The 14,642-nt window shown below is 38.7% G+C and overlaps 1 protein-coding gene across 2 annotated transcripts in view; it reads left to right on the forward strand.

Moving 5' to 3' along the window:
* The window catches only part of LOC149954470 (ATP-binding cassette sub-family C member 1-like), a 50,784-nt gene that overhangs the window by 13,465 nt on the left and 22,677 nt on the right, over nucleotides 1–14,642 (forward strand). Inside the window, exons 5-10 of one of the 2 annotated variants that reach the window (XM_090169078.1) lie at nucleotides 5,401–5,547; nucleotides 5,608–5,704; nucleotides 7,938–8,125; nucleotides 8,854–9,030; nucleotides 9,955–10,122; nucleotides 10,567–10,793. In XM_090169078.1, the coding sequence (XP_090025204.1) occupies nucleotides 5,401–5,547; nucleotides 5,608–5,704; nucleotides 7,938–8,125; nucleotides 8,854–9,030; nucleotides 9,955–10,122; nucleotides 10,567–10,793 (1,004 nt within the window). The remainder of the gene's footprint in view (nucleotides 1–5,400; nucleotides 5,548–5,607; nucleotides 5,705–7,937; nucleotides 8,126–8,853; nucleotides 9,031–9,954; nucleotides 10,123–10,566; nucleotides 10,794–14,642) is intronic. The other variant, XM_090169079.1, reaches the window with a different exon arrangement.

A 14,642-nucleotide genomic window follows, 5' to 3' on the forward strand; every position in this document is an offset into this window, starting at 1 on the left:
TCAGAATGACTCTTCGATTGACCTTACTTTCGTCAGCTCTGACTTGGCTCTTACTTGTCAGTGGTCTGTGCTGCCGGATTCCGGCAGTGACCATTTCCCTTTGTTTATTCGCTGCTCCGAAGGTGGTGCTACTGTACATGATGCCCCTCCTCATTGGGATTACGCTCGTGCCAACTGGAATCGCTATCACTCCCTTGCTGGCCATTTGTTTACAGGTTGGACTTCCTCCCCCTCAGTAGATACCGATGTAGAGGCCTTTACTTCCCATGTTGTCACTGCAGCCCATTCTACCATCCCTGTCCATGGCTCTAGTCCTGGATCTCCCTCTCTGCGTACTATTCCGTGGTGGTCCACTCGTATTGCCATTGCCCTTGGAGCCGCTGCTGCGGTTCGACGCAGGGCGCATCAGACTAAACGCCCTGATGATCTTCAAACTGCTCGCCGGCTCACGGCGCGTGCTAAGTGTCTTGTCCGACAGTCCCGTACCTCTTCTTGGCGTACTTTTTGTTCACATCTATCTGATGCGGCTCCCCTTCCTTCTCTGTGGCGGAAGGTTCGCTGGTTTGACGGTACTCCTCCCACTTCTCCGATTCCCCCTTAGAAATCGGCCTCTGGCCCCGTGTCCTCGGCTGCAGCGGCCGCTGACGTTTTGGCCTCACATTTCTCTTCTGCGGCAGTGGCGGGTACTAGACATGGTCCCCTGGCCTCTGTCTTTGCACCCTCCGCTCTTTCGCGTCCTTTCACGTTGGATGAGCTTTTTTACGGTTTATCCCGTACCAGGAATCCTGCACCTGGAGCTGATCGGGTTTCTCTTCTATTGATCCGAAATCTTCCTATGACTGCCCTCTACATTCTTCTTGGGATCTTTAACGCGTGCTGGTCAGCGCATTATATGCCTACCGCCTGGAAATCCGGCATCATTGTGGCTTTTCTTAAGCCCGGAAAGGATCCTAACGATCCAGCTTCTTATAGGCCCATTACACTTTTATCTGTTCTCGGGAAGCTTTTCGAGCGCCTCATTCATTGGTGGCTCGAATCTCTGGGTACTCGCTCGCCTTTTCAGACGGCTTTCCGTCATGCCCGCCGCAGTATGGATAATGTTGTCTATCTCAGCGAGACTGCTAAGCATGCCCTTTCCACACAAAATTCTTGTGTGGGCGTTTTTCTCGACATCAAGGATGCATTTGGAAACGCCAATCATGATTTTGTCCTTCGCAAACTAACAGCGCTGGGATTTGACGCTTCGGTACTAGCCTAACCTTCTTCCGGTCTTACCTCACGGACCGTGTCGCTCGTGTGCGGGTGTGCAACTCGCTCTCTTTTTCTTTCCCGCTGCTTCGTGGTGTGCCTCAAGGGGCTGTTCTCAGCCCGCTGCTCTTCAGTCTCCTCCTAGATGATCTGCCCGCGGTTCTTCCCAGCGGTGTTCAGCTTGCGATGTTTGCGGACGACATTGATATCTTCCTCACTGGCCACTCTTTGAGCCTCCTCAACCTCCATATGCAAGATGCGCTGGACGCGGCGTCCCGTTACATCTCTTGTCGTGGCCTTCCCATTTCCCCAGCGAAATGTGTAGCAATGTGTTTTTCGAGGAAGCGTGATGTATCTTCATTTTTTCACCTCCATTTGGATGGTCACCCCCTTCCAATATCCCGCACTGCCCGTTACCTTGGAGTGCTCTTTGACACCCGTCTTATCTGGCGTTCACACCTTGTTGCTCTGCGAACTCGCTGCCTCCGGTTAGTCGGCTTGCTCCATTCAATGGCCGGGGCTCGCTGGGGTCTCCCCAGCAAATATCTCCGCACGCTTTACCTGGGTCTTATTCGGTCTCGTATAGATTACTCAGCGATGGCCTACCGCACTGCAACTGCAACTTCCCTTGCTCTGTTAGATCGCGTCCAGTTCGCCTGCCTACGGGTGATACTTGGAGCACCGAAGTCTGCGTCTATAGGGGCGCTGGAAGTTGTAAGCTTTGTCCCTCCTCTGTCTTTACATCGCGATATTCAACTTTTGAGGTACGGGATTCACTGCTTCACCTGTCCTCTTTCCCACTTTCTTGCTGAATGGATGTCCCCAACTAATCCCACTTCAGCTTCCTTTCGTGGGGCTCTAGCTCACCTTTTTCTTATTCACAAGGTCGACATTCTGTACCGCTCTATCCTTCGTGCCCCCCTTGCGTCGTATTTTGCCCCATGGACCATTTCCCAGACGGGGATTGGATTGAGGGGACGAAAGCATCCTCCCTCCCAATGGTGTTGGCTGATAAATTTTCTTGCCGATTGTCTCTCTATCCATTAGATCACTGTGTAGTGTTTACCGATGGTTCACGTCGTCCTAATAATATGTACTCTGGGCTGGCTTTTCATATTCCTAGCCTGGATGGCACCTGCTCTTTCCGCACATCTCCAAGTTGTCCATCTGCCGCGTCGAACTGGCGGCAATTGTCCAGGCTGCCCTCTGGCTACTGGATCATCACATTGATGACGCGACGATTAGCTCGGACTCCCGCTCTGCTCTTGCGATACTTAGCCGCACAGACGGCACCGATCCCTTATTACTCCCAATTGCTTCTCGGCTTCGAGATTGTCCTACTGCCCGTTTCTCTCTTCTGTGGGTTCCAGCGCACGTAGGGATTTCCGGTAACGAGTTTGCCGACAGAGCTGCTAAAGGCGCCACTGCTTCCCTGGTATCACCTTATATTTTCTCACCTGCTGACACCTTACAATGCCGTAGGACTCTTTCTGATGTATTGATGACCTCCTGGACACTTCATTTCTCTGCGCTACCTACCGGACGTTTTCTGTATTCGGTCCAACCGACGCCGCAGTACCCAGCCATTTGGCGCTTCCGCTTGCGGCGTTCTTTAGAGCGTCCGTTCTTCTTGGCCTTGTTAGATCGCTTCCCTACTCCTGCCGTGCTTTATCGCTTCGATCGTGCGCCTTCCCCATCCTGCTCAGCATGTGCACTACACGACGACCTGGAACATTTTATTTTTTCTTGTCCCCGCTTTGCGGCTCACCGCGGCCCTTTAGTACGCTGCCTTACTTGTCTTCCGGTTCATCCTAGCGGCTCTCATTTAGCTCAAGCTCTTACCCACGTGCATCTTCCAGCATTGCTGCGGGCCCTTTCAGTGTTCCTCTCTCACCTCATTTCTGTAGGCCTTCTCTAGTCCTCTCTCTTACTTCTATAAGCTTTATTCAAGGTGCAGGGCGTCTAAGGATTGCGTACGATCCAACGCCTTACTTGTTTTCTCACAAAAAAAAGTTACTCTTTACACCGTGACATTTCTTATAAAAATTTTCGCTTATATAGCATATATCCAAATAATTTCGTGCTTTCAAGAACGGCTTTGGCTCAAAATTAAAACACCATTGAGTTGATGTCTCTGTTTGATACTTATAAGTATGTCTACCTAATAAAAAAAAGTGATTGGAAATTTTAACTGGACGTAAACAGATTCGTGTATTTGATGTCACTAAAACAACCTTCCAATCTTACTTAACCGTCTATTCGTTTGTAGTTTAGACTCTGAAGATTCAAATGAATATCAAAGAGTACGATAGTCCACATAGCAAGGGCTGGGAAAGTGACTAGTTTTCACTAATAGTAGTGAGACACGTGAGATACCACTGGAAAAGCCACACGCACACGACAAACATTTATTGAAACTATCTCTCTGTCATCAATGTGCTAATAATGGGCAGTAGTCAAAGATAGCCAAATTGTCAAAAATAAAACAATTTCATCTTCTTTTTACTTACTTGTTCTTGCCGACCGCTCTAGAGCAAAACATTACTTATCCGATAAGCCTCAGTATCTAATCATCGTTTACTTAATAAAGAAACTCTTTTTCCCCACCACGTCAAAACACACAAATTGCGTTATAAGTTAAAAAAAAAAGTGATAATAACAAAACACAAAAAAAAAACATTTCTAACACCCAATTTCTTAATTGCGTTTAAAAAAATTATTATATCTATCTTTAAACTTTGTTTTGGCATTTCAAATGAGTGACGACCGAATGCCGTATTTCGAATCGACTTACATAATCACTTTAGAGTTAAAATACGCAAAGTCCACCGCATTAAAACAGAAATGTTTCGTCTTCATGTTTCAGCGCATGAGCGCCGTGAAATCAAATTTTGGGCAAAGTCTCAATTTTTCCGCCAGTATACGTTGTCTAGTCATAAATATGGTCAAGTTTTATATGGGTCTTAAACAAACCATTTATGAATCCAGCTTCAGAAAGTTTAGCATATTTGATGTAAAGTAGCGTGATAAGCGGGCTTTGTTTAACAATATTTATGGACAGTCCCAAGTAGTACTTGTCCATATTTCTGATCTGACAACGTACATGTATACTGGTGGAAAAATTAAGACCTGGCCCATAATTTGATTTCTTGGCGTTCATAGGCTAAAACATTTTGACGTAGCTATTGGGTGGACGACTCATTTAATGCGGAAGACCTCGCGAATTTTAAGCTTCAGGTTATATCAAGAATGTATTTATTTATTTATACTCAAGGAGAATGAATATGTCGACATTATTTTTAGCGTTTCTCCAATTCCACCCGTTGGAACCCCCGGTATGCTCCTCGGCTTTAATAAAATCAAATAATACTGCAATCTAATTGGTTCTTAAAAATTACGTTTTTCGACGCGATTAACGCTGCTGCGAGGACGCAAAAAAAAAGACCGCCTCCTCCCCCCCCCTTAAGCGTGACGGGGTTAGAGCCTCAACGTATCCATCGATAGTCTCGACATATTCATTCTCCCTGAGTATAAATAAATACATTCTTGGTTATATATATAATATAACTCATAAGTGTTCGAGTTTAGCCGCAATTCCAGTAAAAATTGACAGAAAGTTTAATACAAATTTAGCTATGGAAGCATCGAAATAGGTATGAATTAGACCACCTTGAATAAACACAAACTATCGTAAAGATAAATGAATCTCTCCTTAAACACAAACATGTATAATGTTTGAAAAACGAGATCGATCAAAGTTAAGATAAGATCATAACACAATATTTGAAAAACATAAAACTTAAAGTTCATTTTTAATATGTTATGAATCCGTATTATCAGAAATTAATGAGTTCATCGGTTTTTAAGGTCGTAACCCACAGAGTTAGCAACATTATTTAATTCGGTGAGCTTTCTTAATTATTGGTTTAGTTAATATTGCTTATTTTAGATAAATATTTGAGGACAGCTTTTTTGTAAGAGAAAACCCCGGTTGGGCTTTTGTTTTGTAATATAGTTTAATTTAAAACTGGAGTTTAAACTAAAAATTCGTTAATAAATGTTTATCGGTGTAACTAAGCAACTTGGAATGAAAACGATCTAACTATTTACAAAGTTTTGTTTTTGTCTAATTGTAAACAACATATTTTGCAGGGAGCGTTTCTATCTTTCGCGATGTTCGTTTTGTTGGATAATGATAATGTCTTGTCACCTTCAATCGCGTTTACAACTTTGCAAATATTAGCGGCAGTCACTGCAAATTCTTTCAGTTTGCCAAATTTTATAAATGAACTATCAATGGTAAATCTCATTCTAGAGTACTTATTATTATGTTAAAAATATTAATTTGGTTTTTTTTAGTTAAGGGTCTCATTCAAACGGATTAACGGAATTCTTAACGGAAGGGAAATAAAATTATACGTTCAAACTGGCCATTCAAAACATAACAATGACATTGGTAAAATAATTGTTATTTTTCACTAACAATTGCTTTTCTATCAGGAGATTCTAGCATGGTTGCAGATAATAGTAAGATAATCGAGCGAAGCGAGCGTAGCTCTCTTAGCAGCGAGTTCAATGGGAAAGTTTTGTCCGTCCGTCCGTCCGCTAGTATGTTTCAAAGGAGGGGGGGCGCAAGATAAAGAGGCATGGTATGAGCCACGGGGGGTGCTAGACGGGGATAGGAACGGTCGTCCGTTAGTAAGTTTCAAAGGAGGGGGGGGCGGAAGAGAAAGAGGAATGGTATGAGCCACGGGTTGCGAGAGAGAGAGAGCGCGAGAGGGTAGACGGGGGGGGGCGCTCGGTGGGGATAGGAGCGAGTTGTACGGGAACATTTTGCAGAGAAGTGGAGGGGGATGGGGGCTCTGATAATTCGCAGAAATTTCGCAATATCTCGAAAACAGTAATTGATGAGGGGAATCCCTTCGAGGGTTTTTTTATTGAGAGATAGGGAAACTGGCATTGGTACTATAGGCAAAGTCATTGACATTATCTATATTTCAACCGATACTCGCGAGTATTTAAACGAGTTGCCACTTTGTATGTTTGTTAACTTTCCAACATACTCAGGTCCGTCGTTATACAACAATCTGATACCGATCCCACCAGTCACCGTTGTACTCGTAAGCAATTCCCACTGCAACTTGCAAGTTGCTTACGCAATCAGCTTTCATCGTTCCCAGGGCTTTACACTTGAGCAAGCAGTTGTTGATCTCGGACCCAACGAATTCGCGTAAAAACATTGGACGGCATAATTTTCGATCCCGGATTTAACGTAGAACGACTTTTGAAAGTCAATAGTAAGACCGGGCTAGCTTTCAAAAAAAAATAACTGGAGAGGCTGAAACTACTATGATATGTATGTCATAAAAATAAAAGTTATTACCTTAATTTCTTTAAATGTGTGTTCCATAGTTGAATTATTTATATTGTCGCTAGCTCGTTCCGCTCAGGTTTTTGTCAAAAATACCCGTTGGGGTTTTGTGACGCTCTAGTATGTAAAGTTACAAATGTTTTAGCTACCTACAGCTGTTATAAGGCAAAACTTTAAGAATACCAAAAATGAAAATTTGAGGTTTGTCTAAATTAATAAATTTATTGATTAAAGTAATTCAAGTCGTACATGTAAATATGTACGAATAATATTTGAAAAAGCAAAGAGATTGCTCTTTTGAAAACATACAATAATTTGTAATCAGGAAGTGGTTAAAAACAAAAATCATACCATCATTATTTCTTATTAAAACTTAACGTGGTTATTTCATTGTTTTGATAAAAAGAAAAAATCAATAGTTAAACGGCGAAACCAATTACACGGCAATAATAAAGATTTATTCTTAAAAATAAGCAAAATTCTATGGGGAAAGCTATTAAATGGGACAAACGTTATAATTATATAGTATAATTTTATTGTTCAGAATATAAAAAATGTATAAATTTTCATATTGCGCAAGTAAGTCTTATCGGTTTCGTTTTAATTCGTCTACTTGATAGGCGTTAGATTTTATCTTAAGGGTATGAAATTGACCGTTTTCCAAATGTATGTCATAATTTACTACAAATGTATTGGTTTGTTGATAATAAGAAGGGCACTAGCAAGTGGTACTACAGTTTCTTTTATTAGTCGGGGATGTATATCCTTAAGATAGAGCAGGAAAGCCCCAAGTCAAAAGTATCGACTTCTTCATCCAAAACGAGGATGCGATTCGTAGAAGAAACTAAATGATATTATGGCTCCATACAAAATTATGCCAAAACCAAAAATAATATATGAAATTACCGTCTTGGTTACACAGTTTTTCCCACAGAGATTGAATTTTTTTACGGTTCATACAAAAATAAGTGAAATTCTGAAATTTATATGCTCGCATTTAAAGGACATGAAATTGTTTCTCATGAAGTGAAATTAGTCCTAAGCTTTAAGTTAACTTATAACCAAATTTATTTCAGAATATTTAAAAGAAATTGGTCACTGCCTATTTGCCCTATTTCGAAGTTGATTAGTTGCAAAATCGTTATTATCAATTAAACTGTTCGTTTAACCTTAATTCGAGGATATAAAAGGAACTGCATGCCTATTATTTAAAAGCTTTTTTTACTGTACAAATTTTCCTTTTATTAGGGTGCTACTGGGTATATGGGTTTTATTTAATATGAAATGTTTACGCGCTATTTACGGTTTTCTTTTGAAGCAATTGAATTTACTGACGGATATTTCACTTGGCATTCTTCCGACGAGCCCGTTGTCCTTGGAATAAATCTGGAATTTGAAAAAGGAATTTTGGCTGCTGTTGTGGGAAAGGTCGGATCTGGCAAAACCTCTCTGTTGTCGTCTGTTCTTGGTGAAACGGAAAAATGCCGCGGAGAGATCAGAGTTAACGTAAGATAAAAATTCGATTCTTATTTGGTTCATGGCCATGCACAGTGTCACCCAATCTCTTAAAATTTTATTCAGAGTTATTTTATTATATGACTTGCCCTTTCTATTTTACCTGCCTCAATCAATGGCGCAATTTGATCGCGATAACCTGTTTTTCGGTTATAGACAAGCTGCTTCATTGTGCCCCAAAGTAGTCTGATGTCAGTTAAACGGTATATACTAAGTACGGGTTCAGCACATAACTAACGCCACATTCCTACGATTCGTTTTCCTTGGAAAGCTCGCAAAAAGAGCTTCTTAATTTGCCCAGCCACAAGGTGATTTACCTTTAATGGAATTAAACAAAGTCTACTAGGGGGCAAACACGAGATAACTAAAAAACATTTTTTTAAATTTTAAATAATAACCATTTAAATATTTGCAATATGAAATAGAACTGAACTCGAGTAAAATGAAATTAAGGTTTCTATGCCGGTTTACCATGACGAAGGCTTAAGTTATTGAGCTATTTAAGTTAAACCACTTAGTTTGGAGCTCCCGTAAGGAAACATTTAAATGGTTAATCCATATGACATTTTAATTCAGTCATTTAAATCATCATGAAGAGTTCTCTGTCACCCTATTTATATATATTAGAGTAGATAAATACTTTAAAATAGTAAAAATTTGTGATCATAATGGGTTTCCCTTTCGATTTTATATTTACTGGTTGAATTGAATCACCGAAGGGAACTGTGGCTTATTGTCCTCAACAAGCTTGGATTCAGAATGCATCTTTGAAGAACAACATTTTGTTCCACCGCGAAATGGACCGAGAAAAGTACGAGAGAGTTCTCGAGGCGTGTGCTTTAGAAGAAGACATCAACATTCTACCAGCTTTCGACGAAACAGAAATAGGCGAAAAAGTAATTTCATTCCTTTTCGGTTCTATAACAATTCTTTTCAAAATTGCGTTGAGCGACAAGTATCAACTAAAATTACGAAATAAATAATCATTTCCGATATCAAAATTTAGATATAGTTGAAATAACGTTCAATCATATCTGTGAGTTTCTGTGCAAAACAATTTGACCACGGCCTTTGAATAGAACATATAACATAAATAATTTGTATATATTCTATATGTGTGCTCCATTTAATTATATTGATGACGTTAACTCGACAGTTGACGGCTAGTCAAATTAATAATAGACTAATTTTATCTGTCAAAATACCGCACATATTTGTGGAAATATAACATTGTTATGCCTACCAACTTTCAAATTTAATATCATAATTTACAGAAAGTTTTTTGTCCAACAATACAACGTTGAATAAGCTAACCAACTATTCGCAAAAATCAAGTTAATTTTGTTATATCATTGCGTAATTAAACTTTGAATATACGCCACGGATATCAATTAATTTTTCTCAAATATTGTAGATGAAATTTGCGAATTTCAATCATTATAGGGTGTGAATTTAGAGTTGGTAGGAATCGTATATGTATAAATTTATATCTTTGAAACAAAAATGAATCCATTTAGTTTAATATTGTATTACCTTTTAATTCACAGCGACCGTCAAATCATTTAAAATTAAGTGCAGAAACATGAAATGTAAATTTTGTGTTGAATTTCGAAATATTTTTTCAATATAAATGCAAAATTTGTAGCTTATCAAAATCAATTATATAACTAACTTTACTAAGAATATCGGCAAAATATCTTTAATTTACGTATATGAATTTTGGTAATATCTGACAAGTAAAATAACTATGTTCAAAACCTTACAGCTTAACTCTACAGAAATCGCTTGAAATGATTGTTAATCTTTAAATATTTCTGCAGGGAATTAACCTTAGTGGGGGTCAAAAGCAACGAGTGAGTTTAGCCAGAGCTGTTTACTTGGACCGAGACATCTACTTGTTGGACGATCCTTTAGGCGCGGTAGACACTCACACCGCGAACCATTTATTCGAGATGGTGATTGGATCCAATGGATTACTTAAAAATAAAGTAAGTGTCACATTTTTCAGTTTTTACGCAACGTTTAGGCTTATATGGCAGACACCGTTCACACATGGAATTTCTTTGGAACGCGGATACACCTCAGGGGAAATAATGTGATACTTTTCCGCATGATTAAACTTTGTAAGCTCTAAAAAAATTACTTTTCCCAGGGGTGTCGATGCTTACTCTTTTTCTCAAGGGAAAATCAACTGTTGCAACTGTTATTTTCATTAAATTAGCCCTAGCCCATGAAATTTCTTATAGCTCAGAATAAAGACTATAGTCGACGACCTCAAACGAGAGGGGTATTTTCAAAATACCAAAAAAAGTTAATCAGCACCTAAATAAAACAAAACATGTTTGCGTAAAATGTAATTATGATTAGTTTCTCAATGATAACAAGAGTGTTTAAACTTCCATGTAATAACTCAATTTTAAAACATGTTTTAGACGAGAATAGTGGTTACCCACAATTTGTCTCTTCTTCCGCGTTTCGATGTTGTTTACGTGATGGGTAATGGTAGAATTGAAGGCAAAGGGACGTACGAGGAATTGCTACAGAAAGAGGGTCCGTTCAAAGATCTCTTAAATGAGTTAAGCAAAGAAGGAATTGAAAGCAAAGGGATAGTTCAGAAAGAAAAATCGAAAGCAGACATCACGAAATATACTTCAAAAAGGTAATTCCAATGTTCTATTCTTTAGTTAAAAGACTACGGTGATCTTCAACGTTCTCCAGCAACTCCCTTATAAGTAGGCGTTCTGCTACATTTTTCACGGAATTATTTGCTTCTATGCTGTAAGAAACACTAAACAAAGCGAAGATGATCAAGAAACGCACAGACCATATATCAATGGGTATGAAATACTACGCTATAGCAAAGAAACTACAACACATTGTTTAACCTCGTTTAAAGGCTTTAATGCTAGTAAGTAAGAAGATTTTTAATTCTTACATATTATAAGATAACTAGACAAAGCATTTAAACTTGTTATATATTTTTTGATTAGTAGCTGATCAGTCCTATTCAAAGTAAAATATTTTAATATTATTTAGATAAAAACTAACGAATGAAATGTTAATGATATTTAATGTTTAAATATGTTGACACTAAATTTAACTTGCAAACCTAAAACCATTTACATCTGGACTGCAATAAAGGTTGGCGTTGTTGTTAGGCTAGTGTTGCCGCTACCCCAACGCCACCATCGTTATTTAGAGGCAACTCTCGTCCACAAGGGAATTCGGGCTCCTTTCGTTCATAGCGTCGCCATCGACAATGGCGTCGCCCTCCTCTCCCGACATTTTACTCGGTCGCCCCGCGAGTCATGACCAATTTTCGCCCGTTATTTACGGCGTCAAGGCTTAAGTGGAAACCACAAATCAAAGTTTATTGAAATTCCACCTAAAACGTTTGAGAACTTGTTGAAGTTATGTTTAATTATGAATTTTCAAATTTTTTTAAGGAATTGTTTTTAATCATTTTTACCATGGTGTTAGATACTCGTCCACCCGCTAGAAATGAAGACGAGCCCCGAGTCCGAGACAGAGTTAGAGAGCGCAAACCTTTAGCCTCTTAAAGATGGCATGTTTGTGGATTGCATTCGCGGATTTTCTCCACTTGATGGTGTTTTGTGAAATCGGAGTTATAACGTTGGCATTGTAGTCCAGGTGTAAATGGTCTTAGATGAAACTAATCCTAGAAATTAAATCACCGATATACTTCTATTTAAATGTATAAAAAATATACTGTCACTAAAGTTAAGGTTTAACATATAAATGATTCAAATTTCATGAACGATTAAAAAAAAATAAAGATACGAATCGACAATCATATCAAAATGCACTAAAGTAGCCATCTTTGACTGGCTTTAACTGCAAACGTTGCGAGCCAATTTCATAGATCTTTTCAGTATGGCTAGACAAGAAGTCATTTAATAAACATTCAGAGTGCCCTATATGTGAGCAGTCCATTGCAATTTATAGTGAAATATTTCACCAATTATTGCATGGCGGTCGCTATTCCGCAGACATCTTTTACGCTCGGGCTTCCGTTGAATTCCAACGTTAAGATATTTATATCAAAATTCAAAATTATTTTAGCCAGAGATTCCAACAGAAGACCGGTTTCGACCTATTGGGGCTCATCAGTACTGTGTAATATACGGTGAAAAATCGTTCGGCCACCGTTGACGTTTATTTATGATAAAACAATTTCTTTAATATAGCCCAAATCTAGCAAAGATTTGGGCGGTTTTTGGGCGGGAAAAATAAAATGTTTAAAATAAATTCCGAAACTGAAATGTACAGTATTTTTTCGTTTTTTTTTATCCAAAAGAAATAGTTAAATAACGTTTGCGTACAAAGTTCAAGGATGTGTCTTACATGAGTTGCTATTCTAATTCATTTCATTTTCCCAGTTCAAAAACAGCCCAAATGTACAATTGAGTTACTTTGAGAGATACACCGATGTGCTCCTACCCCTTTGGACGTTTCAGTTTTCACATTCTTGGGAAGTTCCTCCTCACTCAGGGAAAACTATTCTGAGTTTTCCCTGAGGATAAACTTCTCTGTACAAATATCTCTGGTGAATGGGCATTCTTGAGTAGTTTTACAAGTTGTTGTGAGTCCATTATGAGCTTTGATCGAATAAAACTGCTCTGTTCTTGTCAATAAATCACGATAACTGTAGGTGGAAATGGTTCTCCGAATATTAATTCGTATTGAAATTTACGTCTATCAGGTTAGGAATAAACTGTGTTTGTTGACAAATATCGGCTCGTACAACTCCTATCATGTCAATGACAAATTCTCGAGAAAATTTTCCAGCTTTGTCTCTATAGAATAGAAACGCAGTTAAGAAACTTTCCTTGGTTGGACCACCGAATTTCAAGAGTTTGAATCATGCTCTTGTAAAGGTACTGTTGATGGCATAACGTAGCTTGTCTGTCACCCAAATCGTGAACTTCGCCAAAGAGACTTTATAAAAACAAATTTTCTGGACCAACTTTGTCCACAGGCGTATTTTTTGATATATCGTTATGAATATAAAGGTTTTGGTAAAGTGCCATCTACTTTCACAATTATCACTTGAATTTGAAGTAGGGTGTTTTTCAGATAAATGTACGTCTCTGAGTTTCCGGCGAAATTGCAGATAATTGCTTGGTTTTAATTTACGTTCGATGTTGGAATATATTCAACCCATTGACTTCCTATTATAAAAGTTTGAGTATAAGGTACGTGAAATAAATCCAGTTCCAAGCTAATGCTGTTCCGCGAACTGGGGTGGGCAAGCGACATTGTTCAATGGTGACTACGATAACTTATCAGACTCAAGCATAGAATGATTTTTCTTCTGCCTGGTTCGAACCGAATGATGGGAGACGTTTTACGTTTCCTTTTACAACCGTTTCCAGTCAGCTAAGTCACTGCTTCCACGGCTCTACTTAAGGTTTCTTCCCCCGCACCACTCGAGACGTCAAAAGCAATTTTTAGCTCCCTTTTTGAGAAAAGGCAGACCGAAATGGCAAGGCCAATATATTTCCAAGACCATATCCTCTTTGCACGGCTACTCCACGGTATACCGAAATTTATCCGTGTACGATTTGATTTAAGTAATAGTTCTTACACTCGTTTACAAAAACATGATCTAAATTACGTGGATACATGTTTCTCCTTTGACTCGCTAGCCACAAATGAGCAGAATAAAGATTTTACGCCTGATTTTATAGAGAAGTCTATGTTCTTCGGGGTCTAAAATGAATAGTGAAGTGAACTTTATCCATTTCAAAATGTACATGCTCACCCATTTACCTCATAATATTAATTTCAATAGTTTGAAAATTGTGATTCGCAATAGGCATATAATGGGCTCTAGAAAACTCCTTCTCAACAGTGTCTCCGTCTTTTCCTTTATTATTTAGAATACGAAATAATGGAACATCTCAATCTCCAACCGATCGGCTTTGTAATATATCAGATCAAATGAAAATATAATCTAACCCAGCGTCCATATCACAGCTAAATGGTGTTGTCATGGAAGTAACCACAGTGACATCTTTGCCTGGAATTCTCGTGAATCCTAATATAATGGAGATTTCATACGGAATGTATACTTGGTTTGTTGTAATACAACTTGACCCTTGAGTTAATTTTTGAACATCATCATCGAGTGACACAATCTCTAGTAATTCTTGGGTAGAGTCGTAATATCCAGGAGGTATAAGTATGCTTAAATCATGCATTTCATCTTTGAGATCCATTTTATCAATATTTTATTTTCCTGTTTCGCGTTTAATTTCATTGTCGTCTTCTTGATTGTCTGTTTAGGTACTTTTTTAGGCTTCTTGGATATAGGTTCTTCAACGGACACCTGTAAAGTATCGTGTACAAATGTAGTTCTTCTACAGCGTTCCAAATTCGAACTAAACATTTTTCGTTAACGTTAGTCCACGTTCAGCAAGTACAATTTCGTACGTTCTCTTAAGTTAAAATCGTTCTCGTAAATACTTCCTGAACTTGCTCTTAT

The sequence above is a fragment of the Leiobunum rupestre genome, chromosome 3 (assembly GCF_980474605.1).
Source record: "Leiobunum rupestre chromosome 3, qqLeiRupe1.1.hap1, whole genome shotgun sequence".
Lineage (NCBI taxonomy): Eukaryota > Metazoa > Arthropoda > Arachnida > Opiliones > Sclerosomatidae > Leiobunum > Leiobunum rupestre.